This window comes from Zingiber officinale, chromosome 9A (assembly GCF_018446385.1).
Source record: "Zingiber officinale cultivar Zhangliang chromosome 9A, Zo_v1.1, whole genome shotgun sequence".
NCBI classification, from domain to species: Eukaryota; Viridiplantae; Streptophyta; class Magnoliopsida; order Zingiberales; family Zingiberaceae; genus Zingiber; species Zingiber officinale.
In genome coordinates this window covers 4,764,507-4,791,976 of record NC_056002.1, presented here as the reverse complement: position 1 = coordinate 4,791,976, position 27,470 = coordinate 4,764,507, and the positions used below count along the sequence as shown (strand labels likewise).

At 39.8% G+C, this 27,470-nt stretch overlaps 4 protein-coding genes across 10 annotated transcripts; 3 read left to right on the top strand and 1 right to left on the bottom strand.

Moving 5' to 3' along the window:
• The first annotated feature begins 4,434 nt into the window (after window positions 1-4,434).
• LOC122018499 (protein PLASTID MOVEMENT IMPAIRED 2-like) lies at window positions 4,435-6,257 on the top strand. Its single transcript, XM_042575831.1, has 2 exons — window positions 4,435-4,774; window positions 4,882-6,257. The coding sequence occupies exons 1-2, from the start codon at window positions 4,724-4,726 to the stop codon at window positions 6,055-6,057; spliced, it is 1,227 nt and encodes a 408-aa protein (XP_042431765.1). The 5' UTR covers window positions 4,435-4,723; the 3' UTR covers window positions 6,058-6,257.
• Window positions 6,258-10,365: 4,108 nt separating this feature from the next.
• LOC122020064 (histone-lysine N-methyltransferase 2D-like) lies at window positions 10,366-12,772 on the top strand. Its single transcript, XM_042577794.1, has 2 exons — window positions 10,366-11,590; window positions 11,676-12,772. Exons 1-2 carry the CDS (start codon window positions 10,437-10,439, stop codon window positions 12,433-12,435), a joined length of 1,914 nt encoding a protein of 637 aa, XP_042433728.1. The 5' UTR covers window positions 10,366-10,436; the 3' UTR covers window positions 12,436-12,772.
• Window positions 12,773-13,754: 982 nt separating this feature from the next.
• Window positions 13,755-14,456, bottom strand: LOC122018864 (60S ribosomal protein L26-1-like). Its single transcript, XM_042576316.1, has one exon. The coding sequence runs from the start codon at window positions 14,373-14,375 to the stop codon at window positions 13,920-13,922; it is 456 nt and encodes a 151-aa protein (XP_042432250.1). The 5' UTR covers window positions 14,376-14,456; the 3' UTR covers window positions 13,755-13,919.
• A 98-nt stretch (window positions 14,457-14,554) lies between these two features.
• LOC122018863 (protein SUPPRESSOR OF K(+) TRANSPORT GROWTH DEFECT 1-like) lies at window positions 14,555-24,228 on the top strand. 7 transcript variants are annotated; one of them, XR_006121932.1, is made up of 10 exons: window positions 14,555-15,328; window positions 16,657-16,762; window positions 21,617-21,815; window positions 22,563-22,631; window positions 22,732-22,806; window positions 22,932-23,030; window positions 23,119-23,274; window positions 23,374-23,518; window positions 23,808-23,973; window positions 24,096-24,228. XR_006121932.1 is itself a non-coding variant. In XM_042576314.1 (10 exons), exons 2-10 carry the CDS (start codon window positions 14,953-14,955, stop codon window positions 23,852-23,854), a joined length of 1,272 nt encoding a protein of 423 aa, XP_042432248.1. In that variant the 5' UTR covers window positions 14,584-14,805; window positions 14,881-14,952; the 3' UTR covers window positions 23,855-24,228. The 7 variants fall into 7 exon arrangements, 5 of the variants coding, with proteins under 5 accessions (XP_042432244.1, XP_042432247.1, XP_042432245.1 ...); XM_042576314.1 differs by having other exon boundaries at window positions 14,584-14,805; window positions 14,881-15,328; window positions 23,808-24,228; XR_006121933.1 differs by having other exon boundaries at window positions 23,374-23,626; window positions 23,730-24,228.
• The last annotated feature ends 3,242 nt before the right edge of the window (window positions 24,229-27,470 follow it).

Here is a 27,470-nt window from a genome sequence, read left to right as displayed (position 1 = left end):
CCAAATCTTCCGTTTCTTCCTACGATTAGGGTTAGCGCAGCGGAAATAGCTAAATAGAAACGTAAAAAGGAAAGATCAAACCTCAAACTCGAACTCGACAATGTAACGAGGTTCGGAGATGATACTCCTACTCCTCGGCGTGTCCATAAGGTGGACGAAGCCTATCAATCCGTCGGTGGATGAGTCCCCGGAGAATCGGCTAATAAATACTCCTTGTGGGTGGAGAAACCTCGCCACAATACTTTCTTGCAACAGCAAGATCAGAGTGTACAAGAAATACAAGAAGAAGCAACGATATGAATGTAAAAACAAACACGCTTGCCTTCGACTGGTTTCCGTTGATGAAGCAGCAACTTCACAGAAGAACAGCAGCAGCTGACCAGCTCACACGAAGCTTCACGAAGCAGAGAGCTCAGCAAAGCTCAAGTGCAGCAAGAAGCAAGGGCAAGAAGGAAGTAGTAACCCCAGAACAGTAGCTCCTCAACCCCTTTTATAACATGCGAAGAAGACACAGAAGAAACTAGCCATTGCTAGGCAACGGCTAGGATGTGGACCGATCAGGGTTCATCCTGATCGGTCCACAAGGGTCCTGATCGGTCTTGGGGACCGATCAGGCTAAGCCTGGACCGATCAGGCTATGTCTTGATCGGTCCAGGAGGGGTCTGATCGGTCCCTTTGACCGATCAGCCTTTCTCCTTCTTCTCTTCTGTTTGCTTCCTGATCGGTCTTCAGACCGATCAGATAATCCACAGAAGCATTCTGTTTGATTACTGATCGGTCACCAGACCGATCAGCCGTATCACTGGATCGGTCCCCAGATCGATCCAGAGCTTGGTTTTTGCCCAAACCAAGTCCCAAACCTTCCAAAACAATATCCGGTCAACCTTGACCTATTGGTATCTCATGCTTAGCATCTGGTCACTCCCTTGACCTGCTAAGGCTCCCTACCAAGTGTCCGGTCAATCCCTTTGACCCACTTGGACTTTTCTCTTCGTGTCAAGTATCCGGTCACTCCCTTGACCTACTTGACCTTCTCAACACCAGATGTCCGATCACCCTTGATCCATCTGGATTTTCCCTTGCCCGGCTTCACTCACCAGGACTTTCACCTAGCTTCACTCACTAGGGTTTTCACCTGGCTTCACTCACCAGGATTTCCAATCTGCCCGGCTTCACTCACCAGGACTTTCCAACTGCCTGGCTTCACTCACCAGGACTTTCCCACTGCCTAGCTTCACTCACCAGGACTTTCCAACTGCCTGGCTTTACTCACCAGGACTTTCCCACTGCCTGGCTTCACTCACCAGGACTTTCCCACTGCCTGGCTTCACTCACCAGGACTTTCCGAACTGCCTAACATCCCAGTTAGGACTTCCCAGTCAAGTATCCGGTCAACCTTGACCTACTTGACTCTTCTTCATCCAACCTGATCAGACCCTGATCAGTATCTCTCCGCATGGACAACTGCACCTGCATTGTCCATGTCTACATGTCTTTCTGTATTGTCAAACATCGAAACCATGACCAAGGTTTACGCTTGGTCAACTAGGTCAACCTTGACCTACTGGAAATTACACCAACGGGAAGAAGGAGCTGAAGGCGCCTTCAACACTGGTTGAAGGCGCCCTTGACGGCGCCTTCAAACTCGTCTGAGGCGCCCTCAACCTCGATTGGAGGCGCCTTGGACTTAGCCAAACTGGTCGTTTGGAATTGGATAAACTCTATCCGATTTTCACATTGGAGGCGCCTCGGATGGTCTTCGGAGGCGCCCTCAACCTTAGAGATAGAGTTTTCAGGGGTTATAAAAGGACCCCTGGACCTAGGAATAATGAATGAACTCAGTATTCAATTCCTAGCAATAGTTTAGAGCTTTTAGTGTGTAAAAGGCTTCTCCGCCTTCAGAGAAGGAGATCTTTCTGAGCTTTTTCATCGCCTTGGATTAACAACCCCCTGGGTTGTAACCAAGTTAAATTCTCTGTCTCCTCTTTATTTCTCTTAGTTTATTTCTTTATTATTATTACATTTTTTGAGTTGAAAGAAACGAGGAGGGTATTTTTATTGTGCAGGCAATTCACCCCCTAATGTCGGCCCCGCTGCACCAACATAATTGATATGTTCAATACTTGTCTCATGTTTTTTAAGTCTGCTACTAAGATGCCCCCAATCACAATATCCCTCATTTGATAGTTGACTTGGTTGAGTCCCCCTTTTAAACAACTTGCAACAAAAATAAAATGTTTTATCAAGTGCTTTCAAATAGACCAACCAATCTCTATGGTGTTTTTGACCATTTGGCAAAATCTGAGTGTAGGAATCCTAAGAGAATCACGTAGTTGATTAATCTTTGGGACCTTTCCCTATTAATACATCTCTTATAGACCTTTTTCCACTAATTGATCCTTCCACTTAGGATCTAAATTCTCCCAGTTTCTAGGATCAAAAATATCAAGTGGAATTGATAAATTTGGCTCTTCATTCATTGCATTAATAGCATTATCATCATTTTCAGAATAATTATTTTCAAAGTCTAAGTCATTACCACTTTCATTGCCTTCATCTCATTTACATCTTCTTCTACATCATCTTCAATCGCTAAGTCTTCGTGTAAGTCATTACGATTATTTTCTTTTTCCTCTTTATTACCGGAATCTTCAAGTGATGAATTTCTCAATTCTTTGACAACAAATCTGTCTATCGCCCCTCTTTGATACTCAATAAATTCTTCAACTCTTTTTTTTTTCATTTATCATGTCCTGATAGATATTTTCTAGTAGGAGGCATTCCAATTTTCTACAAGACAAATAAATAAATCAAACAACTATTTATTATAGATATTAGACAAGCACTTATTATAAAATGCCCATTTTAGCTTTAACAACACTAAATTAATTTTTTTAAAAAAATAATTGAATTAAAGGGGATGATACTAATTGTCTCTTATCAACAATGGAGAAGTATGGATAAACAAGAACTCTTTGTCACAAATTTCTAGTTATCTAATCTGAATTTTACACTCTCGAGTATCTCCACAACAAATATCTAATCTAATAACATAATGTAATTCTAAATTCTCTATATCTTCATGATCCAACTTTTCATGTATGATCATTGGATGAAGATCATTAACTGATTCAAGAATCAAGACACTACCTAAGTGGTCAAAGACTCAAATTAAAACAATAGGAGTCAATTGCCAGATGAAAAAAAATAAATTCCTTTCAGTCTTTCATATCACAATGAACAAAAGCCAAAGTAGGAGGATGACAAGTGAGATCCCCAATTTGAATGGTTAAAGCGACAAAGACACCCAACAAACAATTATGAAACAAAAGAGGGGAATCACAAGAGGTTTTCTTTCGGCATTACCTAAGATTAAAGTGGTCTCGACTATGGGAAGCGAGAAGAGCTTGGAGATCTCGTTGAAGATCAGCGTTGCGCTCTTGGTTTGCAGCTTCTTCGGAGGCTTTGTCACTGCGGCGCTGGATTAAATGGAAGTGTCGAAGCAATACGAACAAAAAACATAACAGATAAGGTTGAGAAATAAGAAACAGAGGTTTAATGGTACTATATTTTTTTAAAGAAAGTATTAAAAAAAACATGGGTCTTGCCAAAGATGGGGCCCTATGCAACAACCCCACCATAATATCCTTAGGGTCATCTCGGCCTTTTGGCTAAGATCAAGTGTAGAATTAGGTAACGATGTTTCAGAGATGACCCTAAGTTGCAATGTTGCAACTTGCAACATTGCAACTTAGGGTCATCTCTGAAACATCGTTACCTAATTATCTCTCATATTTTTTAAATACAAAAAATTCAAAAATGAGTATAACTCCTCCTAAATTCAACATTTAAACTAGAATTGAATATATTTTCTATCAAATTGAGTATAATTTAAAGAGAATCTAGTATATCTTTCATCCAATTAAAGAGAATCTATTATATTGTTTATCCAATTGAGGTGGAAAAAGAATAATGCTTAATTTGATAGAAAATATATTAAATTCTAATTTAATATGCTAAATTTTGGAGAAATTATATTCATTTTAAACTTTTTATATTACAAAATATGAGAAATAATTTGATAAATTGATATCTATTATATTTCGTTAAAGAGTGGAAATAAAATTTTTTGATAATAGAGATTGCATGTAAAATTTTATTTGTGATTGGAGACTATAAGCAAATTTTTCATTAATTGAATTTTAAGACACTTGCAATACTCTATATGTCTTTATTCTACTTATTCAATGTTAAAATATCTACCGTCCATTTTATCCAAGAAAAATCCCCAAAGGATTTTAGAATTTGGAGGAAAAACAAAAAAAATAATTTAAAAAAAAAAAAAAAACTTCATTCATGCGAGGACTTGTTAATTTGGTGGCTGAAAATGAGCGAGTCTTTGAAACCGACTTCGACGACTCGTAACCATCTACCAACGAATGTCCCGAATGAGACATGAAATTATTCCTCATTTAGGGAATTTTATGTGGCAGGAAAAAGCTCCACATCCGGTAGAATGCCCAAGCCTTACGCCTTTGATAAGCAACACATGCACCAGTAAATTAAGCATGTTGTTGATATTTTCTTTTCCAGAAATATTCTACAAAAATCCAACAGATATCCAAACAGATCGTTTTCTGTTCATCTGTTTCCTGATTCAATTTTGAGTTTATGTTCTACAATTCTACTGCAAACCACTGAGTTAGAAGCCATTAGCCTCTGCATGGAGAGAAATCATAGAAAAAAGGCATCGGAAAACTGCACAAAACAACAGGTAATATATATAATGCTTCATTGTTTCCGCTTGTTTGTGTTAATTTTGTTTTCATCTGTTCGTTGTTTGTTTCAAGACTGAGGAGTTTCTGCATTCGATTTCTGCAGATTAACAGGTTAGAATTAGATAAGAAAAAACGAGATGCTGAGAGTGAGATCGACCAATTATTGTCCCAACTTAATCTCACTGTTTCGGATATCCATTCCCTGCAAAACGAGGTCAAGCTCATTAGATCGATGGGCAAGAACTCGCACGACGGTTGCTCGATAAAATGCGGCGTCGAGAAGGCTTCTCTAGCGCAGGCCGCCGACGCAGAACTGGAGGCGGCGAAGAAAGAATTGCTAAGCTTTAAGGAAGAAGGTTTCAAGCTCATGGATGGCATGGATGCTATAAGGGAAGAAATCCGCCATGTTGCTAAGGAGAAGCAGCGATCGAGCAGCATTAGCAAGAGATTAGAATCCATAGTTGAGCAATTAAACTACGAGCTCCGAAGTTCCAAGTCCAAATTGGAGGTTGCCTCGTCGGCTCAGAAGAGGGCTTCGGATATAGTCTCCGATCTCCCGGCGGATCTGCGACGGCTACAGGCAGATAGAGATGCAGCCGAAAGAGATGCACAGTCGACACATGAAGCAATCGAAGCCTTCAGATCGGAACTGATGAAGACAGAATCTAGTGTTTTGTATGTGGAAGAGAGACTTCAAGCAGCAATGGAAGAGATGAAAGCAGCAATAACGTTTGAGGCAATTGCAGAGCAGAAGCTGAGGGCAATTGCAGACAGCAACAGTAGAAACAGAGCGAACTCGTCTCTATATGGATCCAGTACTGTAACCGTATCTAAGTTTGAGCACTACTTGATCGAGCAAGCTAAGGCAGCTCAGGAGATTGCTGGCCAAAAAGTAGAAGCAGCTCAAGCATGGATAGAAGCCTTGGCAACTGGCAAAGATGGGGATCACAATGCTCAGAGAAGAAGACTTTCAACCAGTTCAAGGAAACCATTTGTGCCCAAGAAGACAATTAAAACTAAGCTCAGTGTTCACGATGCAGATAAGAAACAAGTTCAGTCTTTGGATTCGAAACTTGCTCCAGAAACGAGAAGGAGATCTTTCACTCTGAGCCGAGTACCAGATCAATCCAGGAGAGTAAAGCTTAGGAGATCAGCAGGCTCATCAAAAGCACAGCCGGCTGTAGTCTCATCGGACACATGCTTAGCAGTTGGTAGAAAGAAGATCATCCTCAAGCTAATTAAGTTCCTTGGTGGAAGCGGTTCAGCAAATAAAACTTGAGATTTATTGCACTTCAGAAGTTTTAGGAGAAGAAGAAATCTCTTTATGGTTCCACCTCTGCCGACTGCAGCAGTAGAATTATATTCCTTTGTGTTGTTGCCACGATAGGACTAGGTTATGTGAGTGTATATAATATATGTTTGGTATGTCTGCCATTTAACTTAACTGAATCCGAATCCAATGCGATTTAGCCGATTTTATTGAGTGGTCAATCTCATAGTGACTGGGAAATGCATCGATCATGTGTCACTTGTTGGTGAACCACCCGTCGTTATCCAATCCGCTCACGCCTCGCCAACGTTTTTATCCCTCTGCCTTTTGTTAGCACGCAGCGGCAGTCGGCCCGTAGCAGACGGGGAGAGCATTAAGATGCCACCTGGGCAGGCAACGTCGCCATCATTTGCCCTCACGCTCAAGGAAAGAAAGCCAGAGCTGCAGGGGAAGGAGGAGGAGAAAGTGCCTGGAGAAATCAAGATCAGATAGTTTTTGATTTTTCTGAAATTGAAAGGGAATATACAATAATATCACGGGTAATAGATTAAGCAGACTTCCCAAGCAAGCCGTCTTTGCTTGAAGGAAAGAAGGGGAGAAGTTGAAGAGTGCAAGTTTGTACCTAATTAGACCCCATCAAACAATGAATATAGTAATGCTTGAATTAGGTAATTTGCCTAGGAGAGTGTAGAGATAAGATCAGTGAAGGCTGGATGGAGCTTTGAAGTCAAGATTCTGGGGGTTCATAAATGATTATCATTACTTTAATCAAATTGCCGCAATATCATTACTTTAATCAAGAACATCTGTACAATCAAGAACATCTTCATTAGTCTCGCCGATGAAGATAATTTTAACCAGTGGCATTATTGAGTTGGTTACTGTGAACTTGTTCTTGGTAAAGTCGAATAAACAATTCTCCTCCGTAGTGATCAATTAGAGTTTCTCAATTTACCTTCTCATATATGGTTATAGGATTAATCATATAAGGTAGTTGGTATCCTCACTTAATGGAATGTTCAATTGGTTAGAGGATCATAGATTTAATATAATAAAATAAGGGATTAATTTTTGATGGACACTTATTCTAAAGAAAAAAAAAATCTTTCCATCTCCTGTTAACTATAAACTGATCTCATAATTTATCTTCCTTCTCATAGTTTAAAAATAGATTATAAACATATATAAAAAGAATATAGTCACCTTGTTTTTTTTACTATAACTACACCTCGAGATAATTTGTAAGTATCAATTTAGTCGTCTAATTTATAAGCTTAATTATTCTCCAATTTCTATCTAGGTGAACAAATTAGAGTGGCACAATTTGAGAGAAATGTTTGAGTGATTCAGCCTCTGAAAGTTAGACGGGAGACCAACTGTTAATTATAATATCTCATATTTGACTATTCCAATATTAGATAAGAACCTACTAGCTTAGCTATAGGTTGAGTATCAAAATGTCTCATCATTGAGTAGGCAAAATTCATTTCTTTTCACATTTTTATAATATGCCAAACAGTCACAGCATCGTAGTAATATAAAGCCAAATTCCATTCCATTTTAATATAAAGCACCTCTAAGCCATCATTTTAAATACTAGCCCTCGAAAGCACTACCATACAATGGCCCATTTTAACAAAAAAAATATATAAATTAAAAAAGCACCCTATTATAATTGATTTATTTTAAAAAATGCTTTATTTTAACGTTGGTATGGTGGCACCTGCTTAACATACAACAACCAACTTGCTTTAGCTATAATATAATAATTATCTTATAGTTAATTTTAATTTCCTAATTTACTCTTCTTAATAATAAAGGATAATTATGAGAAGTCATCATGATTGATAAATTTCACCTTACATAATATAGTAATTTTCAAAATGTTTAATTATATATCTGATCTTTGACATATAAAGGTCAATATATTTTGTAATTTATCTACTCATATATGTCATCTCTACGAATTAATATAGTTAGTACTTTTATATATATATATATATATATATATGATATTTATATGAAATACATTGCAGGTCACCTGACCAGAATCGTAATTTCCACAAGGTCAGAGAGGCAATCGTCTCAGGGTCCAGCTCAATGAAAGGTCCATTTTTTTAATTATACCTAAAACAAAATGAGAGACATGGACCCTAAATGGCCGCTAAACCTATTCTCACGGCTTCGAGGCACACACCGATGCACAACTCTTCTTTGAATGCAATTTCTTCTCTGATGTTGCTCTTCTTTGCACGTGATTTCTTCTCCAGCGTTATTTTCTACCAATGCATGGATTCACTGAACAAGAGGTAATCCTAATTTTCTTCTTTGACATCTTCTTCATCTTGCAACACGCGACATCAACTGTATCCTAATCGTGCAACAACGATTGTTTATGCGACCTAATCACGTCGATTCTCACAGTGACTATCTCATGCAATACGGGCTGGTGGTTGGCGTTTGCTCATGTGACCTAATTGCACGGTGCGGTGGTTGTCGCACGCTACCCCGGTCGCTTGTGCGAATGACAACCTAATTGCATGGTGGTTACTGTTTGTCGTCTTGCTACTACATGTAATCACCGCATTTGTCTCAATGTTACATGATACACTAAATGAGCTATCAATGTTATAAATTGAGAAAGAAATAGTCCGACAATTGGATTATTCAGATTTTATAAATTTTTTATCTCTAAAATAACTAGACAAATAGTGTTTATAATAATATTTTATTTTTTATTTATTTATGTATTTAGTATATATATTATTTGTAAATTAAACTTTATCATTATTTAGCGGAGTAAAAGGGTCGTTTTTTAATATGCGCTTCAGACCCCGTCAAATACAGGTACGACTCTGCCTGACCCTCCATATAAAAAGTCATTGTGTTGGATGAAATTATATTATTATTATTATTATTATTACTATAGTTAAGTGAAAATTATTATTTTTTATTAAATTTGATTAATTTTGATCCAGTTAATTATGACCATAATACTGAATTAATAATATTTTTAAAATAAAAAAGATAAAAAAGACATTTTAAATATTTTTTAAAAAATGAATATCTTCTAAGAACATCTATATTCGCGGGAGCGCGCTGCATTTACCATCTTAAAAACTCTACCATATCAATGCCACATCATAAATTAAAAACTTCACATATCTCCCCGTTATAAAATAAATTTCTCAACAACAACTAGATCGAGCTTATGTTTTTTCTAACGAAAACTAAAAAAGTTATTTTAATAAAAAAATTGAAGGAGCAGCTCCAGACAGAGAGCCACTCTTTCAACAAATATTAATTATTATCCTCTCGTACATCCTAACTACTAACAATAGAATATATTTTCTTAAGATTAAGTTAACATATGATTATCTTTCAATTAAATCACTAAAGTAGGTCTTCTATTTGGGAAGACCATAAGAAATCAAAGAGGTGCAAGGTTAAATGAGAAAGGGCTTATGAAAGTCTAAGTTGAACAGCTAACATAGTCAATCATGATGTCAACGAGTGGACTCATCAAGGTGTGATGAAAATGAAATGAGACCTTAATGAACTAGATGACAAACGTTGATTTTTTTTTAGGTTGCCGGGGCAAGTTATCTAGAGTTGGATTTAGTCTTCCGTTTTAGTTTCAAGTTTTGCATTGATTTACCTTGACAGTTCCTCTTGAAATGGGGTAAATTACAAGAGTTCGAGTTTTGCATTATGAAGAGTCTCCACAAGAGAGAGCTTGTGAGAAGGTAAAAAGTGGATTAGGGATATAAAAGCTACATTTTATACATTTGGAGCCAAGAAATACTAATTAGGAAATATACTTTTTTTGTAATGACAGTAGTCACATCAACTATAATGCTCCATTATACAACCAACTCTATAATTTCAATCAGTTGAATCTATTTAAGTAATTTCTTAAATATTCATGGTTAAAATATTAATTATGGTGATGTTAAAAAAACAGCAAAAATAAAAAATAAAATAAAAGGGTAATAATTTTCTGTCTAGCTGATGTCATGATCTAGGATAATCCAAAAAAAATAATCTCAACGAATATTATACCATTTCGATTAGTTCATGGTTTTTTTTTTTGGTTTCTTTTTATAATTTATAAAATATTATATTTCTCCTATCCCTTACAAAAGAAAAATAAAATATTTTAAATAAAAATCAAAATAATTGATATTGAAAGGGTGGGAAAAGGAAATATCCTGTAGAAATAAAATCAGAATTAAAAAAGAATTGGAAATGAAAAATCGCGTGGAAAAAACCAATTTTCTCTGGTCCTTTCTACAAACCATCCATACATTACATAACTTACCTACCCCCCAATTCGATAGCTTCGAAGCCGGGGATTCCTCCCTTGCTTGCTCTGCCCTTCTCCGATCATGGAATCGGCGTCGGCGGGCGCCTCCGCACCTGGATACCCAGATTCCGTCGACTCCTCGCCTCGATCCCGCGGCGGCGACTCGTGGGACGAGCCGTTATCGTCCACCGCCGCGGCCTCGTCGCGCATCCGCGTCATGTGCAGCTACGGCGGGCGCATCCTCCCCCGCCCCACCGACAAGTCCCTCTGTTACCTAGGCGGCGAGACGCGCATGGTCGTCATCGACCGTCACGCCACCCTCACTGACCTTTCCGCCAAGCTTTCACGCGACCTCCTCGGCGGCACCCCCTTCACCCTCAAGTACCAGCTCCCCAACGAGGATCTTGATTCCCTCATCTCCGTCTCCACTGACGAGGACCTCGAGAACATGATTGACGAGCTTGATCGCATCACCGCCGCCCCGGCCACTTCTGGAAGCGGCAGCGGCAGCGGCTCGAGGCGCTCCGCCCGCCTTCGTCTGTTTCTCTTCCCCTCAAAGTTTGATTCGGCGCCTTCTTCTGCTATCGGGTCACTGATCGACGAGTCCAAGTCGGAGAGTTGGTTCGTCGATGCTCTCAATAGCGCGATTCACAGCATGGGCATGGAGGAAAACCCTCGGGGTTCCACTGACTCCGCCTCAATCAATTGTCTTCTTGGCCTCGACGACGATTCCTCCGTCCATTCGCGCGGGGGCGGTAGACAACTGGAACCAGAGCGCCCCATCCTCCCTCGTCCCGACTCCTCTGGTAGGCTCGGACGCCATGGCCAAGAAGTCCAATCTGTCCCCGGTTCGCCAATGCTCGATAAGGCTTCTTCCTTCGGATCTACCTCATCTGCTCCCCTCTCCAATCTTCCACCCATCCCCGTTCCTTCCATCGATCGGGCCACCGAGCACCAGGATGATCACTCCTCCCGCATGAATCAATCACCCGTCTCCGCCTCCAAGCAAAGGGCCGAAGAGGTTTTCAAAGATGCAGGCCATGCTCCTCCTCCTCGCCAGTTTCCGTCCATCCCTCTCCCGGTCGTCTCTGCTTCATCTCCCGTGATCTCCCCAACCGAAAACCCGAATAGAGAATTCTCCGACGATGATAGGCCTGATCAAGGAGACTTCAGGAAGCCGACGCAGCTTCCGACGCCCACCCAAAACAATGACTTCACTCGTGGTCCAGCGTCAAGGTATCAGCTTTCTTGTTGACTAATGTGTGATCAGTAGTGGATTGACCAAAATTTTGTGAAATCTTACTTTGATTCCTAACTCCAGGGTCATGAACTCAAATCCAAACTCAGAACCTAAGATCCCTTATGACGCTGGCTATTATGTATCACCGCCAGTCTCTGAATTACCAGCTTATGAGAGGCCTTCAATGCAACCAGAGCAACTACAGCAGCAACAGCCCCATATCCATATTCATCAACAGCATCCACAATTTATGCCGGCGAATACTCATTACATGCATCAAACAGCAACTGGAACCGTTCTCTCGATGCCCCCCTACTACTCTATTGCCAGCCACTCAATGCAGCAAGCACCACAAGTCCATTCACTTGATCCCCAGATTCCGGTGTTCTACATGCCTGTTCACCATACCACACCTTACAATTTGGCAGCAGTTCAGCCCAATTTAACAGATCCAAATACTTTACCATCTCTAGGAAAGCCATCAGCGCCTGTCCAAGGAGTTCCAACAAGGCCTGGAATTCCAGCGACTGCATATGGAACGGCAGCAATTGGCCCTGCATCTGCACCTTCTGCACTGCAACCCCAATTAGTCCATGTTGCAGGCAATCAATCCCACCCTTATGCTGGAGCAGGGTATCATGTCGTGCAGCATCCTCACTTATCTCAGACCCCTGCAACAATGGCTAATTATAGCTACGAAATGCCCGCTGCCACTGGCCATCCTCAGCTGTACCACTCTCTGGCGGCCTCCCAACCAGCGTTACCCCGGCAGTATCAGACACCCAGCTCCACAGTTGTGATTCATGAAGGAGTAGATGCAAACACATCAAAATCACCATGAATCCATGATCACTGTCACTATTCAATGGAGGGAAACAAAGATCTTTCTTTTTCAATTGCAAAAGGCGAGTAGGCCTTCCAACATTATTCGCCAGTCTCGTTACTTATAAATCCTAATTCGATATGTAGTCTTATGTTTGGCTCGTTGGCATTGTTCTTTGTGTATTGTCTATTGTGATAGGATTGAGGTGGATACACGTTGCTTGTGTATACACTCTATTATGGTTTCAGGATTCATTCATGGGTAAGGGACCATTATAATCTAGCGCATATGTTATATGTTAATGTATTAGAATAAAGTTATCCGATATATGAATGGCCGCTTGTTCGAATACGTTTCCAATTTGCATATCTTCTTGTTTTCCTTTGACCTGATTGGGGTTTGCATTCGTGTCTCGATCCTTACCGATTTTGGTTTTGAGAATTGCGTCCTTTTTTATGTTTTTTCACCGAGATCAGATCCTCCGTCACAAAATATCCGTGTTCTCTTGTTGGACGGATTAAATCACATTTCAATGATGCAGTGCATATCACGAGAATATCATGTCCGCCCACTCGACGAGAGGGACATGGGACGGAAGATTTGATCTTTTTTCCACCTGTTTATCCTCTGCGGATCTAGTTTGATTCTTATAAATTAATTTGAATGAGTAAAAACTCAAGCAGATCGATTTCTCTGGGAATCCTGTCTTGCATCCGTTGGTTAAACTCGTGAATTTAGAGCATCTCCAAGGTTTTTAAAATTGAACGATGACATAAGGCATGTGTGAGTTGAGGAGTGCCATTCAACAAATACCTAACGCATTACTTAATAAATTGGCTCATCTTCAAAGCTTTGCCGAATGCCGAGCACTAGCTCCTATCCACTGTGCACCACGAGGTGGGTGAATTAAACTTATGCTCCTCCAGTTTAAGCGTAAGTTTCAATTAAAGAAACGTTGCGTTGCCACTTCTCACAGGCCTCACCTAATAAATGCTTGATTTGTCCTGGCCACTGTATGAATATTATCCATTGAGTCAGGCGTTTCGCTCTTTCCTTAAGCCAAATCAGATTTTTAAGAAATGAAATTTATTAGTGGTTCGGCAGAGGTTTAAACAATAAATATGCGCTCATCTTACTCTACAGATAGGAAGAACATTAACTATATCATTATCTTGAGTACATCGGTTAGATTTCCCAAATTGAAGTCAACAAAATTGCTCTAAGAGTATATTAAACATAAGATTCAATTAGGCAATGCATTATTAAGAACTATCCTAATAATGCCACAATGGAAATCGGGAGCAAATTATAAATAGAAAGATTGTGAGGCATGACAATTTACCACAACAAACTACCTTAGCATAAATAGCTTGTTTTCTCCATTAACATTGATAACGTAAACTCCAGCTAATCATCAATAGTTAAGCAGACATATTAACTGAGATGATCCATAACCAGAATGTTGTAAGGTACCAGGGAAAGACCGATTGAGATATATGAGATCAGTCGATCTCCTGAAGAGAAGCAGCTCCTCCAGCAGCAACCTCATCTGCCGTGAATTTGCCCTTGGCCTTGTCAGCGGCACGACCACGAGCCTTGCGATCGAGTAGAGCCTTGCGGTCCTTGTCGAGCTTGAGTTTGGTGATGACTACCTTGGAAGGGTTGATGCCTACGTTGACGGTGGAACCGTTAACCTTCTCCCTGGTGATGCGCTCGACGTGGATGACCCACTTCCGACGGTAAACCTGCACGACCTTTCCTTCTCGTCCCTTGTAAGTGCCGCGCACCACCTGCACCTCGTCGTCCTTCCGCACCGGGACCGACCGCACGCTGTACTTGTTCCTCAGATCGGTGGAAAGCGGCGCGCTCATAAGCACCCGCCGGACGCTCGATGGAGCCGTGAAATGCGCCTTCCGGCACTTCCGGCGGGAGCTCGACACTCTGGGATTGTACTTCATTATGATCGACGGAGACGGAGGCAATCGGGAGGAGGAAGAAGCGGCGGCGAGGCACGAGGGAGCGGAGAAAAGAGCACGAGCATATATATAAAGAGATCGATTCGGAATTAGGGTTCACATGTTCGTGAAATGACCACCGCACCCTCTACACTGAACGATATCATCGTTCGATAAAAGATTGATCAGATACGACATAAGCCACGCCCACGAATTTGAAGACCCGGGGCGTGACCTATTTTGCTATTTCGCCCCGTCTTCCCACTCATTCGCCAAGTCGTAAGGCTCAGCTGATCTGCCAATCTCAACATCGATCGTATCCCCTCGAATTCGTCCCTGCAGATCTGAAATTTGTGCCGGGTTCCCGTCTCGGATTGTTTTCTCGTTATTGGCGATCGATGGAATTGATCTAGGACTGCCGTCCAATTCTGAGGTTGTTTGAATTCCTCTTTCTCGCCTATTTTGGGTTGGGGTTTCGATTCCGATGTATAGCAATTTCAAGGAGCAGGCGATCGAGTACGTGAAACAGGCGGTGCAGGAGGATAATGCCGGGAACTACGTCAAGGCCTTCCCCCTCTACATGAACGCCCTCGAGTACTTCCGCACCCACCTTAAGTACGAGAAGAACCCCAAGATCAAGGAGGCCATCACCCACAAGTTCACGGAGTACCTGCGCCGCGCGGAGGAGATCCGCGCAGTGCTTGATGACGGCGGCGGCTCAGGTCCCGCCGCCAACGGGGACGCCGCCGTGGCCACGAGGCCCAAGGTCAAGCCCAAGGATGGCGAAGGTGGGGGCGAGGATCCTGATCGAGCGAAGCTAAGGGCGGGGCTTACCTCTGCAATAATCACGGAGAAGCCCAACGTGAAGTGGAACGATGTGGCGGGGCTCGAGAGTGCTAAGCAGGCCTTGCAGGAAGCCGTGATCTTACCCGTCAAGTTCCCTCAATTTTTCACGGGTTTGCTTCTTGTACAAACCATGATTGAACCTTGTTTACTGTTTTTCATGGCAAGTGGCCCCATAACTGTCTTGAATGTGAATTTGTGGATTATTATGCAGGAGAAACTTCGAAATATTTGTCCTTCCGCTCACTTTATCTAGTTCTTCATTACTCCAGCATTAAAACAGTGCTGTCTAGTTGGATTAAGGATTTCACATACAGATATTGAAACACAAATAGTCTATCGAAGCACAAGTGGTCATTTTGAGATAGTCCTGTGAATTGAGAATTAAAATGAATTCGGTGTGGCTTCCCGTGTTACTCCTCATCCCAATAATGAGGTTAGAATAGGATGAATTAGGTAGCTGATTCTTAATAGGTCTGGTTGATAGAATTGAAGAATAGAGAATTAAAATGAATTCGGTGTGGCTTCCTGTGTTACTCCTCATCCCAATGATGAGGTTAGAATAGGATGAATTAGGTAGCTGATTCTTAATAGGTCTGGTTGATAGAATTTAAGAGTAGAGAATTAAAATGAATTTGGCGTGGCTTCCTGTGTTACTCCTCATCCCAATAATGAGGTTAGAATAGGATGAATTAGGTAGCTGATTCTTAATGGGTCTGGTTGATAGAATTGAAGAGTAGGTGTGAAATTATTTTGATCAGAGAGATGAGATGAGGAAAAAGTTGCCCCGCCTGGTTTATGACTTAAGAGACAGGTAAAAAGAAGGGGGTAAAAGAAAGACACTTTACTGATGAATCTCCTAGAATTTTTTAGTTCTTCCCACCACACATTTTCCACATTTGAAAGTAAGAGGGCTTTTGTTTTAGCTAGGTTATTGCCCTACACAAAGTCCAACGGTGAGAAACAATCCAGATGGCCTAGAAGGCTAGAAGGTAATTGTCACCAACTTTAAACTTTTTAAGTGCAGATACTGAAATAGACAAGGTTGGAAGGATAGACATTATTTATGTATCTTTACCAATGTAACTGTACCAAATACCTTGTTAATCACGACTTAAACCTAGAAGGTTAGCATTCAACAGGCTTTTCTAAGGTTTCAATTTTGAACACGATCCATCAGACTAATTTATGGATGACTTCTGTAGATGGGGTATAATTGGTGTAGATATCATGACAAATATACCGAACTGTCAAAGGTGTAGTATGAACATTCAATAATGCTTTATTTACCATGATACTAGTTATTGGGTTGCACAGGTATTTTCTTATTTGCATATAGATTGATGTTGTTTTGACTTGGTAGTCTGTCCTAAATTGGTCATCTAGCTTGTTTAATTGCAAAACTTCTATTCAATCAGTAATTATCTTTTGAAACCTGTAGGAAAGCGAAGGCCATGGAGGGCATTTCTTTTATACGGTCCACCTGGAACTGGAAAGTCATATTTGGCTAAGGCTGTTGCTACGGAGGCTGAGTCAACCTTCTTTAGGTTAACTCTCTATTCACAAAAATGTTCAATTGAATTGGTGAATGCATCGACTAGAAATCTTTTGTAGCTTTTATTACTTCGTATATTCATGCGATCTAAGATTTTTGTTGCATTTGCTCCTTATTTTCTCTCTTTTCCTTGTACGTTGCACACTTTTTACCCATTCTTTAAAGATTGTTTTAGAATGCTATCTCTTATTGCAAATCTATTCTATAGTCTGAACCTTTTGGATTAATCAGTTTAAGTACATTAGAGGTCACACTAAGGATATTTGTTTTCCATTTTAAAAAATGTGCTTATTTGTTTCATATTGTTTATTTCATTTTTTGACATTTATGTAGTGTGATTTTGTTCTCCATTTTCTATTTTGATGTACACCTGGTAAATTATGCTTTCTAGTCTGTTCCTGATTTCTCAAGGACTTATAAATAAGCTCATCTATCTTTATATAGTAAAAAAAACAGGTGTCTGATCTCATTTTGAGATGTATTAAAACATTTGGTGTCCTGGTCTAGGTCTACCTAAGGGCTTGTTTACAAGAGAAGAAAGAAAGTTAAAGGAAGATAAATAACAAGAGAAGATTAAATAAAAATCTTAAAATTTTGTTTGCTTGAGAAGAAAGTAGACAAGGTAAGAAAGAAAGTTGAAAATCATCAAAAGACTATTTTATCTTTCTTCCTAATCTTCTTTCCCAGTCTCTTCGTGGTAGCTGGCAGACTATTCACTGTGGAAGCAAACAAACAGACTACTCTGCCATCAGAGCAACTGCAGGCTTCTCTGTGCAAGAGCAACAACAGGCTTGCATGGGAGCAACTCACCTGTTGTTCCAGCACCGCTAGCACCATGATGAGTGGATCCAATGTGGGAAGTGTGAGGAAGAATAAATAGGTAAATTCATGGGAGGAGGAGAAGAAACTTACTGTTTTCCCAATTTTTGGAAAAGATTGGGGTTTAATTTGTTGGAAGATTGTTAGTGCAATCATTCCCCGGGTCCAAGTTGACATATGAGAGAGAAGTCCTAATTAAGGGTTAGATAATGGCAAAGTCCTAAATAGGGTTAGGTAAGGGTAAAGTCGTAACTCGAGGGTTAGGCTAAGTAAAGAACAAGTGGGTCAGGGAGGACTGCACGTTGGCAAGGAAAGTCCAAGTGGGTCAAAGAGGAGCATATTGACAAGGAAAGTCCTAACCGCGGTTAGGCAAACAAAGTCCAAGTGGATTAAAGAGGATCGCACGTTGGCAAAGGAAAGTCTAACTGCGGTTAGGCAAAGGGAAGTCCAAGTGGATCAAGGGAGACCACACATTGGTAAGGTAAAGTCCTAATTGCGGCTAGGCAAGAGGAAAATCCAAGTAGGTCAAGGAGGACCGCACTTGGTGATCGGAAGTCTAACGGAAAGTTGGTAAAGTCCAAGTGGGTCAACTCAATACTTCTATTGTTTATTGTTGGATCTATAACGAATTTAATCCAATTTTAGGGATCCTCGGGAGTGGTGGACTTTTTTATATCTCCTCATTTCAGTCCATAGATCAAGCCAAGGGAAAGACTCCTTCTACTCATCATCTTATATATTGTCTTTTTCGTTGCATGTTGAAATAGAAACTTTTCACAATTCTTTGGTTTGGATTTCATGGTATTTTATGCATCATATGGGAAAAAGCTGTGTCGACCGAACACTTAGTGGAGAAGTCCTAATAAGTCATGGTTGACCGGAGATTGGGCAAGAGAACCCTAAACTTGGGTTAAGCAAGTTAGGGTTGAGTAATCAATCAGGTGATCGATTGAGACATGTGCTAATCGATGAGTGCATCTCTTCGCGAAGTGCATGGTGAATCGATCAGGTGGTCGATTCACCCTGAACCCAATCGATCAAGTGATTGATTGGAAGCTGGTTTTCACGAAGCACAGTGTATTACACTGTGCTGAATCGATTGGGAAGAATCCCAATCGATTGAGGATATTGCAAGAGGCTTAATCGATTGGCTAATCGATTAAGCTTGGTCACGAGCGAATAGAGGGCTTTTGAATCAATCAGGTGATTGATTGAAGCTTCTTGATCGATTAGGTAATCGATTGGGAGAAGCTAGCGAGCAACATAAGACTTCGTAATCAATTGGGTGATCAATTAAGTAGGCTTGTAATCGATTAAGTGACCAAGAAAAGAGTCGTTGCAAGGTTTAGATGGTTGGATGCGCTTGGATCTAACGTGGCAATTGATTGGGGGTATGACTATCAATTGAGAGCCCTAATCCGCGGGATATAAAGGTGATGACAAAGATTCAAACGTAACTCTTCTTCTCCGATTCTTTCCGCCAGTTCTTGAAGGTTCTTGGTGCAAAGTGCTGTTGCATTTCCAAGCATCAAGAGACGATCCACAACAACAAGAGATCAAGAGCAAAGGTCCTTCATTGTTATATCTATTTCCTTGTTCTTGTTGTATCTCGTCTTCGCTTGTGTATTTGTTTGTATGAGGCTTCTCCGCCTCCTTGAAGAAGGATTTCATAGTGTACTGTGAGTGAGGAGAGTGGACCCTTGGATTAGTCACTTCAAGGAGGTGGATACCAAATAAAATTAAGAGTATTAGCGTTTGCTTCGAGTTCCTACTGCAACAAATCATCAATGAAGCTAGCTTGCTGGAGTGTCCTAACATAATCTTCCCAATATTTTACCATCCCTCAGTTTCTCTCATAAGAGCATCCACATTGGCATTAATGCGAATGCGCTAATGCCAATATGTTGTTTTTATTTTTTATATTTTTTTAATCGGTAGGCATTAACGCGTTCAAGGAATTGAACACGTTAATGTTACAGTGTTGCTAAAAGCATCCACATTGGCATTAACGCTTCAAGCATTAACACCAATGTGGATGCTCTAAAAAAAAAGGAAAAAAGTCATCTCCCCTGTATTTTCCCTATATTTTTTGTTTTCCCTTTCTTCCTTGAAAATAGGGGCTTCTTGGCATTACTAATATTACTCCATGCCTCGGGGATGTGGAAAGTGGCTCATGGAGTTACTTTTGCTAAAAGAGAGCTATGTTTGTTCTAGTGAATGAAATCTCGAGCCGTGCCGCCCGAAACGGGCGGTTTTTACTGTTCCGACTCGGGACCGGCACCGCACGCACAACAATTTCGCGTGCGTCCCACGGACGCAACAGAAGGAAGAAGAAGAAGAAGAAGAAGAAGAAGGAGGAAGAAGAAGAAGGAAGAAAGAAGAAAAAACGAATCAATTTGGGGATGAAGACCTACCTCGAATCATCGGTGCGAAGCGGCGGTTGCGGTGAGGCGGCGGCGGCGGCGACGGTGACTGCGGTGAGGCGGCGGCAAGTGCAAAAATCGCGATGGGAGAGGTTGAGAAAACATTAGGGTTTATTAAACTTTTAAATAAAACTATTATATTTTATATATAATTTCTAATTAATTATTATATAAATTATAGTTTTATATTATATAAATTAATAATTAATTAAAGAAACGGTTAATTAATTGATCTAATTAAAATATATAATTTTATATTTTTATTATTTTATTTAAATTATAAAAAAAGTAAAGTAAAAATAGATAATTTAAAATAATTTTAAAAACAAACTTTAAATTATTTTTATAAATTTAAAATAATTTTGAAAATTTATAATAATTTTAAAATTTTATAAATAATTCTAAAAAAATTAATTGTTAAAAAAAATAAAATATAAATAAATGTTTTAAAATAAATTTGATTTTATGTATATATATATATATATAATATTATTTAGAATATTTATAAACTATAATTATATAATTATTATATATATTATGATTTTTGTTAATTTATATAATTATTATAGATAATATATTTTTTTTTATCTTAGAATCAATTTGGGATTTGAAATAATAAATATTATAATACTTATCTTCTCTATTTTTAGATTCTTAGTTCTTAAACATATAAAACACATTTTTATTGATATAAATGTCTAATTTTATTTTAGAAGTTTTTACATATATGGTCAAGTTACATAACATTAATACAACAACCTATATATATATATATATATATATAATCAAGTATCGAAACCGTATCGGCACGGCACGATACGATACCGAAACCGTATCGTTCCGGTCTGAGATCGAAACCTTGGTACAGGTCGAGATTTTAAACCTTAGTTTGTTCTGACTATCACAACTTGCCATGGTTGTCCTGTTGATTCATGTTTCTAATGTTTCTAATATAATATATCTTTAATCCACATTTATCTACTTTTGTTGTTTATCCTTTCTTGTGTTGTCTGATTCCATTAATTTTGATGGTATGAGTTTGTCCTTGTAATAACTTAACTGAATAAGGCAAGTTTGTCATAGGGTTTTCTGATAGATAATGGATAAGATCCATGTTGCTAATTATGTTGACACTGTTTGATGATGATGATGATGAATAAAGATTCTTATTGGTCTACTGTATAGGATCACCCATAGTTCACATTCCTATATTACCTAAATATGTTAAAACAGAGGCTAAACCTTTTATTTTGGTTCATTTTAACTGTTTGATTAATGGCTTTAGCAAAAAGTGGAAGTTGATTAATTTACTCCCTTATTGTTGGTAGAATAAGTTTCATACAAACTGTTGTTTAGAGGTATGCTTGTTAAAATTTTGCTAAAGCCTCATTGGGGCTAAACTAGTTGTAGTTGTTGGGCTTTTAGCTACTCAGTCAGGAAGATCCCTTATTTTACTTCTTCTAGAGCACTGCTTCTATAAAATGTCGATGCTGCAACTATGATTTCTGGTTTATGCACCTATGAGTGATACTCAACAATTAATTGAAGCAAACAAGTCTACAAACAATACTAGTGATGTTCTGAATTTAGTGAAACTGTTGCAGTATATCTTCATCTGACCTAGTATCAAAGTGGATGGGTGAAAGTGAAAAGTTGGTTTCCAACCTTTTCCAAATGGCTCGTGAAAATACACCATCCATAATCTTCATTGATGAAATCGATTCGTTATGTGGACAACGTGGAGAAGGCAATGAAAGTGAAGCTTCTAGGAGAATCAAGACGGAACTTCTTGTGCAAATGCAGGTAATGTGCTGTACATAACTTGTTTGAACCTTTATTCAATATCATCTTAATATCCATGTTAAAAATGACAGATAGTTAAGGCCATTGTGTTGTTCTTCTCTCGTGTACTTGTTAAATAACTTGTTTTGTCTTGGCCTCCATTTTATGGATACGAATGAGATTGTGTTTTCCTTTGTTCACTTGAAGTGAGGCTTCTCTACTATGGATGACTAATACTTTTTTGTCTACACCAATCACTGATAAGGTTGTGGATCAAGTTAGGGTTTCCTATTTACATTTGAAGTTTTGCTATAGATATAGTGCTACTGTAGAATATAGATTGACTTGAACTGTTGGGATTGTCTGGTGGTTCAGGTGGTTTATGATACTTTGTTCTCCTTGTTTGTTTGCTTGCAATTATAGATGTTTATAATGGATTATAATGGGGGTGGCTAACAGCAGCATCTTGTTAAGATTCATGCAATATGGTATTACTGGTGGGTGGTTGTACATTGATATCCGATACAAGTAGCAATGAGACAGAAATAAGTTATCGGAATGAATATATTAAGAGATTAGTTTGAGTAACTTGTCCATGACAGGTGGCTTATCTGTCATTTTCTTGGCTGGTTTCTACTGGTTATGTTTTGGTAGTATTCCCTAGTCCCATAAGGCTAGATTTTTGGGCATTAGAGCACACCATCTGAAGCTGCAAACTGTAGCTTCTTCATCTTGTATCTTTGGCATTGAATTATTTGAATTCTTCAGGGTGTGGGAAACAATGATCAGAAAGTTCTTGTTCTTGCTGCAACTAATACACCCTATGCTCTGGATCAGGTTATTGGCTTAATGATTTCCATTTTTTTTTTGTTGGTGCTATTGCCCTTTTGAAGGTTCTAAATCTTATCACTTTTATTATTTACAATTGCAAGCACAGGCAGTCCGTCGACGTTTCGATAAGAGAATTTATATTCCTCTTCCTGATCTTAAAGCCAGACAACACATGTTTAAGGTATCGATTATGAAGTGTATATAATTGCTAGGACAATTCCACACCTTGTTTTCTGTTATATCGTTCATTGATCGCAGTTCATAAATTCAAAACGTCTGCTTCAACTGTTTGGACATGTATCATAGGTACACCTGGGAGACACCCCTCATAACTTGAGTGAAAGTGATTTTGAGTATTTAGCTTATCGCACAGAAGGCTTTTCTGGTTCAGATATTGCTGTTTGTGTAAGTGTTCTTCAAATTTTGGAGAATCCACAGGGTTTTAGTGATTATATTGCTGTTTGAGTCCTCTTGAATGTTTTTGTCTGCACAGGTCAAGGATGTACTTTTTGAACCAGTTCGGAAAGCTCAAGATGCCACGCATTTCTACATGACCAGTGAGGGTATGTGGTTGCCATGTGGACCAAGACATCCAGCTGCTGTTGAGACCACACTGCAAGATCTTGCTGCAAAAGGTCTCGCTGATAAGGTGCATCCAAAACATTGTTTAGCTGTCATTTTTTGAAAACTAATCAGTTTTCATAAATTCAAAGTTGGTGCTTATCAATCAACTTGATTGCATGAACAGATCCTTCCGCCATCAATCACAAGGACAGACTTTGATAAAGTACTTGCAAGACAAAGACCAACTGTCAGCAAAGCAGATCTAGAAGTCCACGAGAGTGTTTGGAGAAGAGGGTTGATCAGTTTTGATGCTTGTGTTCTTCAGCTATGTGAGTGCACATTGTAATTTCCTATTCCACCAATCAACACAGACAATTTGCTTACAAGAGCGTTCTTGAAAATTGAATGAAACACGCGTTAAATCACATTCATCTCAAGTAGGTCCCGTTGCTGGGAATTATCTGATTATTTATGTTTTATCATGAACTACTTTTTTCTCTTCTAATATTCGGTTTCTGTACCATACATGTTTCTGTACAGTGGGAGAACGGCTTTCTAAATGAACTCCTGGAATGTTTATTGATATTTTGAAATTGAAAATTGGGATTTGATGCCTAGATATACGAAGGGGAGCAGTCTATTTTGAGCAACAATCGGAGGCCTAGGTTCATGGATCACAAAGTTCATCCTTTACAGAAGATAAGGATGGAGGATCATCAAATGTTGCCCAAGACAACTTGTGAAAGTCAACACTATATGTGGCGCTTGTTCAAGTCTTAAATTTGTGAGATTTGAACTCTATTAATTGTAAATGGCAGATTGATGTCTAAACTTATTTTTGATGATTGTGATAGGTGTAAGTGGAAAACTAACTATAATGTTTTTTTTGTGGCATGCTATGTACAGATGTGCAGATCTTGTTCTTAACAAATCTGTTGGCGCCTAGTCTAAAACTTGGTTGCAATTTAGAATGTGCATTTTGTTAGGTTCTCAAACTTTTTAATGGCAATTTGATGTAACTTTTTGGGTGAGTGTGATACATCTATGAATGAAAAACTCAATTGTAATGCTGGCTTTACTTTTTGTGCACAGATCTGGTTGTGCTACATATGAAAATTGATTGCAGTTTGAAATGCTCATTCAGTTCATTCTCAGACATGAACAAAGTGTTGTTTATGTTTGAATTATATTTATGGAAAAGTAAAATTTTCACTGTGGAAGTAATATAGAGGAAAATTAAAAAACAAAAGATTTTGTCAAAAAGCTCATGAGCATGCTGCGCATTTGACTTGATAAACAATTTATTTACGTTGCTCCAAATACACCATGCCACTTAAATAAATAATTTTAAATAATTCATTAAGCTAAATAAATACGTTTGGATTAAGTCATCATCAAAAATTGTGAATGGTAGTAAATAAAATCCACAAACAAAACTTTATGAACCTATTTACCAACATATTGATTATCAAACTTGTAAATAAATAGCTCATCCTTATAGAATATTCAGTTGATTGGAGAATGATAGTTTTATTATAATAGGATGAGCGGTTAATTTTCGACGTTTGAGATAAGTATAATCATTTTTTTTTACTATAATTATAAATTTCTGATTTCACTGACTCGACAAACAAGTATGGATTAGTGTGGAGACCATCAGTGGTGTACTCCTCTCAGGAATTCATTCACGTTCTCTTCCAAGCAACTTTACTTTGTAAGTTTTCTCAAAGTGTCAAATTCATGCCAACAAAAACTTACATCAAACGAAAGAACGGACTGCCAAATTGGTCCAATCGTGAGATAAGGAAAATAAGAAGTCAGAATGGTGATCTTTACCTAAAAGACTCGCCAATCAGCATCGCAAAATGTTATTCCCTCCTAAACCCATCACCGGAGTGTTCATCTGCACCTCCGGCACACAAATCACAGTTTACGATTTAAAGTGTACTTATTTAAGGATATCTTCTACTAATTCATGACAATATGATTGATCCATGATTGTTCATGACAATATAAAAATGAAGACTTCCATTTCGACCCTGTCCATTAACATACTCTAACCGATCGAAAGGCATTCGCCATGCTTCAGCATTTAAATCATCAAGTATGGTCACCTGGGTGGAGGACAGATTTGTCGGAGTAACTGAGATGATTTTTATTTCTCACTGATCCTGCTAATAGCAAAGTGTGGTGGGCTGAGCAAGAACCGTACCGGTGACAAACGTAAATCTCTGCGCGAGGAAATTAATTTAGATCGCTGCAACTCCTGTTTGAGACATTTCCTGAATTCAATGGCCACTGTGCTGCGCAGAACATGAGAGCAGCTAGCTAGCAAGTTGGTGCAAGGGTGGACTTTTCGAGGCGATGCTCATGCGAAGACTTTGCCAGACAAGTGTGTGCGTGTTGGATATACGGTATCCTTTGATTATGATGTATAATTGCCTTTCGACGGCATAACCCTGGCAATGCAGCTCGAGCTTGTCATGCTTTGTGCTGACCACCGTCCTCTCTCTTCAGGGAAGGAGCGAAGGGCAACTGGAATCTGCTGGATCATTCACGTGCCCAACGCCATTACCAAGGTAAACTACGCTCTCTTTTCCATTGTTGATCTCGCCATCACTGTATTTCAACGAGCGGCCATAGACATGCGGACAACCATACACCTATTTGTTTTCTGCTACGACAGTCCCGAGAGTTGTTTTTTTTTTTTTTGCCCTTTTATTTTGAGCATTTTGTTGTACTGCCTTGATCATTTTATTTTTTCGATTAACAATTTTATTTTTCGAATTTTGGTACGGACGAGGGTGAGTAGGAAATCGGTGCATTGGTAAGCGTACTAGCTTTGTGGGTCGCATTTGATCCCCGACTGGTAGTGGGCGTGGCCCCTATTATGTTAGTTCCCCTTCAGGGCCCCACCGTCGCTTTCCGGACAACCAGATGATACCGGATTCCACTGCCATGTCTGTGATCGGGACGGTTCGAGGGTCCGTTCTGGTATAATCCATCCATTTACTAGCTCCTTTTGATGATTATCTATAGTAAAATTGTAAAAATATTACTGTCTTCGAATTGACAGTGTAATCGTTAATTATTGATCATGTCCGAGAGTATAGTCGATGGATACTAAAGACGTGATGTTCTCTGTTGTCTTCGGATGATACGGCTGTTGTCTTCGGATGACGCGGATCTCCGGCGAACCTGCAATAAAACCGAGCCGGGAAAGGGTTCCCGGCGACGACCCTCCTGTTGGTGCAATCTTAGGTTAAGGTTGACCTGGTTGACTCGACTCGAGTTGACCTGACTCGAGTTGTATTTTGATGTTTGACGAGAATAGAAAAGTTGTATCTTGATGTTTGACAAGAATACAAACTTGGGAGATTGTGGGTGCAACCTTCGGTCAAGGTTGACCTAGTTGACCCGACTTGAGTTGACCTGATTCGGTAAAGTCCAAGTATGGAGACTTGGCACGGGAAAAGTCCAAGTATGGAGACTTGACACGGAAAAGTCCAAGCAGGGAGCTTGGCACGGGAGAAGTCCAAGTATGGAAACTTGGCATGGGAAGTCGGAGAGGGCTCGGCAGCTCGTTCTCCGGACTAGGTCAGAGAGGGCTCGGGAACTCGTTCTCCAGACCGAGAGTTAAAGCTCGTTACGCTCGATAAAAGCTCGACTAGGCTCGTGAGCCATGACTATGTTCGTAGATAGGGCTCGAGCTCGGCTCGATTCTACATGAGTCGAACTCAAACTCCAAGAGTTCGGCTCGGCTCGGCTCGTTAGACCCCTAGGCTTTAGGATTTAGGGTCGAGAGTTTAAGGCATTGAGTTGACCTCGTGACCGATCCGAGTTTATCTGTCTGGTGACCGATCAGTAACCAAACAGTGGTTCGCTATAGGTTATCTGATCGGTCTATAGACCGATCAGAAAACAATCAGTAAGCTACTGATCGTTGCCTGATCGGTCCACAGACCGATCAGGCTTTAAAGCCTCACAGAGAGATGTGGCTGACCGGTCTGGGGACCGATCAGCCTAGGGCCTGATCGGTCCACAGACCGATCAGGGATCGGCAACCTCTCTTCACACAGAGGTGGGATCGGTCTGGGGACCGATCAGACTAGGGCCTGATCGGTCCACAGACCGATCAGGGATGTCTTGGACCGATCAGGCTATAGCCTGATCGGTCCAGGTCTAGCCGTTGAGACACAACGGCTAGATTTCTCTCTGTGTCTTCTTCGCAGGTTCATATAAGAGGGTTTCTACAGGGAAGGGTTCGTGTCTCTGGCTGCC

Excerpts from the sequence above, each read along its gene's own strand:
- LOC122018499 (XM_042575831.1), top strand. The coding sequence starts at position 4,724 with ATGGAGAGAAATCATAGAAAAAAGGCATCGGAAAACTGCACAAAACAA. Across the intron at positions 4,775-4,881 it reads AAAACTGCACAAAACAACAG|ATTAACAGGTTAGAATTAGA; the intron begins GTAATATATATA and ends CGATTTCTGCAG.
- LOC122020064 (XM_042577794.1), top strand. The coding sequence starts at position 10,437 with ATGGAATCGGCGTCGGCGGGCGCCTCCGCACCTGGATACCCAGATTCC. Across the intron at positions 11,591-11,675 it reads ACTCGTGGTCCAGCGTCAAG|GGTCATGAACTCAAATCCAA; the intron begins GTATCAGCTTTC and ends TCCTAACTCCAG.
- LOC122018864 (XM_042576316.1), bottom strand. The coding sequence starts at position 14,375 with ATGAAGTACAATCCCAGAGTGTCGAGCTCCCGCCGGAAGTGCCGGAAG.
- LOC122018863 (XM_042576310.1), top strand. The coding sequence starts at position 14,857 with ATGTATAGCAATTTCAAGGAGCAGGCGATCGAGTACGTGAAACAGGCG. Across the intron at positions 21,816-22,562 it reads AACTTCTTGTGCAAATGCAG|GGTGTGGGAAACAATGATCA; the intron begins GTAATGTGCTGT and ends TGAATTCTTCAG. Across the intron at positions 23,275-23,373 it reads CAAAAGGTCTCGCTGATAAG|ATCCTTCCGCCATCAATCAC; the intron begins GTGCATCCAAAA and ends TTGCATGAACAG.